Source organism: Etheostoma spectabile, chromosome 17 (genome assembly GCF_008692095.1).
Source record: "Etheostoma spectabile isolate EspeVRDwgs_2016 chromosome 17, UIUC_Espe_1.0, whole genome shotgun sequence".
Taxonomy (NCBI): domain Eukaryota; kingdom Metazoa; phylum Chordata; class Actinopteri; order Perciformes; family Percidae; genus Etheostoma; species Etheostoma spectabile.
In genome coordinates this window covers 1,973,536-1,978,462 of record NC_045749.1, presented here as the reverse complement: position 1 = coordinate 1,978,462, position 4,927 = coordinate 1,973,536, and the positions used below count along the sequence as shown (strand labels likewise).

At 37.9% G+C, this 4,927-nt stretch overlaps 1 protein-coding gene across 1 annotated transcript in view; it reads right to left on the bottom strand.

Annotated features, from left to right (window-relative positions):
* Positions 1-419: 419 nt before the first annotated feature.
* hectd2 (HECT domain containing 2) overlaps positions 420-4,927 on the bottom strand; it is a 62,047-nt gene continuing 57,539 nt past the window's right edge. Inside the window, 1 exon segment of the mRNA XM_032541664.1 lies at positions 420-4,038. Within this exon segment, the coding sequence (XP_032397555.1) occupies positions 3,918-4,038 (121 nt within the window). The 3' untranslated portion in view covers positions 420-3,917.

Sequence of the window (4,927 nt, the reverse complement as noted above, 5' to 3'; positions counted from 1 at the left end):
ATCCATCAACATCCATTCCTTTAATTTTAGTCTCAATAATTCCTAATTTCGGCTTTTCGAACTCAAACATTAGGTATAATTTCCTATAAATGAGGTTTGACCATGAATTCCAAAAATAACTTCAAAATTAAGTTAATAAGTTAGCGATACATAGTGTTGAAAACGTCAAAAAAAGTGACAAACATTGAAGAAAAACGTCAAAAATGTTGATAAAATGAATAAAAACATAAGAATAAGTTAAAAACATTGATAAAAAAGCATCAACAAAAGTGCTGATTTTCAATTTTGACGGGAAGACATCACAAGGGTTAAAAGGAACATCGATATAGGAAAACAGGTCAATTTTACCCGAGGACCACATGAGTGTTAAGATGTGAGGTGTCTCTAACAAAAACAAGCAGTCAGCAAATATTTTTTACAGAGAGTGAGGACCCCTCGTCAGCTTTTACCGTAGATACAGTTAGCAGTACATACAGCACGTTATATAAGACTCGGGCAGCAGAGAAGCACAATACGTAACGGTAACTGAGGACAGCGAGGCATTACACACTGTTGCTACTCGGGTTAAAACCCAACACAAGTGTACACAACATTTAACAGATACTGATGATCCTTAAGGTTTATAATTGTTAAATAATTATACCAAAAAACACAAAAAATACATTACCTTTCTCTACTTTTCAAAGATCTGACAAGTGAAAATAATTACATCTCACCAAATGCTTAGAATCAATTTGAACTATTTTCAAAGAGATTTTTGACCAGGTCTTTACTTCCATCCCACTGTATAACCTGACACAGTTTGGTCCCATTTACAAACAACACTCATCTCACAAAAACTACTTTTCTGACATGTTATCCTAGGTGTCCTCTTACATCATCTCCCATTTCAAAGCCTACAATGTGTCCTTTTTGTATTCAGCACACGGACGCTGATCTTTTTCCCAGTCAGAGGTTTCTTTTAACGATAATTCTGACTCGGGATGTGAATGAGGCGTGAAGAGCAGGTCCACTGTTGTAGAAGGAGCTTCTCAGACCCTATAGATGCTCAGAGAGTGACCCAGATCAGATTGACTGTTGCTTGGTAAACCTATGGGTTTGCGACCAGTTGGTCTTTAGTCCTTATGTTTTTTGCCTGTAAATAATTTGCACTTCATTATATTTTTGAACAGTTGTTTTAGTCATAACTACATTCACACAGAATGCAAATGTCACATGGCGATTTAGCAACGTCATTCTTTTTCCTGTTTTACCGTTCCGTTTCCTGGTTAAGATGTAAGGGCCGAAAACGCTTGTGCGGGTCGTGTCAGAGGATAGGGCTGCAAGCTATGGGGAAAATATCTAATTGTGATTATTTTCACGGATATTGCAAATGGGATATGATTCACAATATTGGAGGGAATCATCATTTCAGTTTCATTCTCATTTTAATTGAAAAATGTAACAATGAAAAGAAATTATTAGGATCGGGATCTGTTCCAAACAAAGAGTTGTTCTTTAGTCTGTAGGATAGGATTTGTAGACAGGTACGTCTCTGCAGCACCACAATACTTCATTGAGAATGGTTTGACAAATATTTTGCGTTTAACAAATATTACCCCTCCCCCTCGATTTGGATATTGCACTAGTCCATACTGCAATTTTGATAAAATTGCAATTAATTGTGCAGCCCTGATCAGTGTGTGGAAATAAATGTCCTATAGAGACGCACTGCGTCATACTGTAAAAGCCACACCCATCTCTCCACTTACTGTTGCGTAAAGGTTTCTTCCTTGTCAATTTTGTTTGCTAGCAAACAGCAGGAAAATGCCTAAAAGCTGCTGTGTGGTGATATTCACTACCAACAATGTAAAGAACACTTAAGTTAAGTTTTTATAACCTGCTGACCCAAAATGCTGAGCTGTTATGAAGACAAAAGTGGATACAGACATGAGGAATCAGCAGAGAGAAGTTGGGATCCTGACACTAAGGTATCGTTATGTCTGACGGTACGTTTGCAGCCCGCATTTTGTAACCAAGTCAAATATTCAAATGTCAGTTTTAGCTCATCTACAGTACATGTCTTTAACCCTTGTGTTGTCTTCCGGTCGACCATGAAAAAATAAATAAAAAATTTCAACATTATTAATCGCTTTTCCCAACATTTTTGTCACTTATTTAATGTTTTTTTGAAGGCCCATTCTTTGAGATAAAAAAACTCAAAACGGGTCAAATTTGACCCGAGGACAACATGAGGGTTAAGTTGGGCTAACACAACTAACATCGGATCAAGTCTGAGCAGCAAGTTCTTTTCCCCTCCGTGGGGGGTGGGACTTCAATGCGCTCAGTCGCTCTATTTTAGTATGTGTGGAGGACTTGTTGGAAACATCTCAATACCCAAATAACTAATCTGACTATTCACCAACAGAACAGGATATCCAGAAGCGGGTGGGTTGCTGCTTCTGGATATCCATTTTCTGCATGGCACTCAAACAGAACAAACAAAAAAAGACTGAACTGTCAATCAACAGCTCTGGTTCAACTGTGCCGTGATATTACAACATTTAAAAGAAAAATTGTGCTGCAGCCTTTTTGTTCATTGAAACAGGCAGCAATGTCAAAACAACAAAAACAAAACTTCACAAGACAATCTAAATCCCATGACACATGATAGCATCCTTCTGACAGTGTGCTGCAAACAGAGCTAAATGATACAAAACATGCCTATGCCTTCATGAAAATACATTTCAAACACCACGTGAAGTCGAAATGAACATAATATTAAAACCATACATCTCCATTCTTTAGTGACCTCCAGAAATATATCCACAAATTTTTGCGGAGTCCATTGTTTGATTATAATACTTCCCTCTCTATTTTTTTCTGTACTTCACACACAAGGATGTAATATTGTGATAATTTAATCCATGTAATTTGAAGATTTTCTGTTCAACTTTCTGTTTTCAATTCAACCGGCTTAATGCAGACGTGCTCTCAGTTTATTCTTGGCCATTAAATAAAGGCTCATTGATCAGCAGGTCCAAAATTTATTATCAATGATGGGCCGCTCTGTGGCCCAAAAAGGCCGCTTTTATAAAAGAGACGTCTGTAAAACTGCTGCCAGGAACCTTGAACTACAAACTATGTTGGTTAGGACTCTTTTCTATTGTAAATTTTGAAACCACAAATTGTTATAGTTAAAAAACTTCCCTCAAGCCGAGAAAAGCAATACAAAATCATTAATGTAAAGTCTCTTTCTACTGCACATGTTCAGCGGCCACATAACATGGAGGTTAACCCGGAAGGTCAGAAACTCATAGGAATGAACAGGGCTCCGCCATGAATGCTGTATTTACGTCTTTAGTACATCCATGGCAAATACCTGGCAATCTGGTTAATAAATAGTCATATTGACAATAATAATTACCTGAGCAAAGCAGCAACCTATTATAAGTTTACGCTTTTGGTGATACAAGGTTTCTGAGAATATTGGTTGGTATAATTTCAATGGCATGGGACCAGAAATATTTATAAACTTCATTTATGAAATTCATTGAGTTTTTTGAAGGATGACACTATAACTTAACTTCTTTTAAGTGACATCCAAAATATAATGGTCTTCACCAGGGTTGTCTTGTAATAGAACAAACAGAGAATGTGCAAATAAAAATATTCCTTTGTAGCTGCTGTGTCGGGGAAGCTCTCATCTTATCTGCTGCAAATTGAAAAAGTTCTACATCAACAAATTGACGAGCCCAACCCCAAAATAACAATACAAACGGCATTAGAGTCCATGATTATATTGTTTGACATTAGAAAGCTCTTATTGAAAAACTTGTTTCCTCTACAGTCTGATCCACGACCACATAATTTGCGCTGTGGCAGTCGTGACAGAGAGTGTGTGTGTGTGTGTGTGTGTGTGTGTGTGTGCAGGCTGGTCACTCCAGGCCAAAGCCCTCAGCGTTGGAGATGGCGATGGTGAGTTTGTGTTTGAGCTCCTTCCTGGTGCGATACATAGGGAGACAGATCTGATTAAAACAGGTGTGAGAGATCGGCAGCCTGCAGAAACACAAAGAAAGAGAGAGGGCGGGGGGATAGAAACGTTAATTATGCAAATCATGCATTTGATGTGCCTTTGAACATTTAGCTGTGAAATTAATTTGTTAACCACATTTAATAAAATACCCAACAAGTTCTCCAAACCATAAGATGATTTAAGTTGTTTATTCCTCGAACTAATAAGTCCCATGGGAGCATTTCCTGTCCTAATATTTATAACATGTCATTAACGTTGTCAAACGGTCGTATGTTGGTTAGGTTTACGCACAAAAGCAACTTAGTTAAGTTTAGAAATAAATGGTTTGGGTTCAAATCAGACGTTACTTCACTTCTTGAAGGTTACGCATGTGACGCTGAATGTGACATGAATCTGTTTGTTCTTTGTTTACTTTTATTTTCGCATGGGACATGAACCCCAGTCTCCTGGGTAAAAGACCACCCCGATCTGTCTCCTTACCAAGAAGTTGGCGCTCTTATACTTGGTCACTTTTCTCCCGTCAAAACTACTGCGACAACTAGAAGGCGCCATCTTTTTAAACGTAAATATGAGTCATTACTGCTTAAACAAACAATTTATAGGAGTGTTATTCAGGGGAGGACAGTGTCAAAAGCCCTTTTCAAAATCACACAATTGTGAAGCTTAGGGGCTTAGGAACGCATCATGTCAATGTGGGTCCTCATAAGGGTATACAAACGTGTGTGTGTGTGTGTGTGTGTCCATTCGCTGACCCAGATTCAGGGTCTTAGCTGTTAAGGTTAGCATGTTATCCCCTGGAGAATTTGATTACAGTCAGTTCAGTACAATGCACAGAGACGAAAGAGAACAGTTACAGTAATAGGGCTGGCATCGTTCTGATTCCAATAGAAAGATATATATATATATATATAT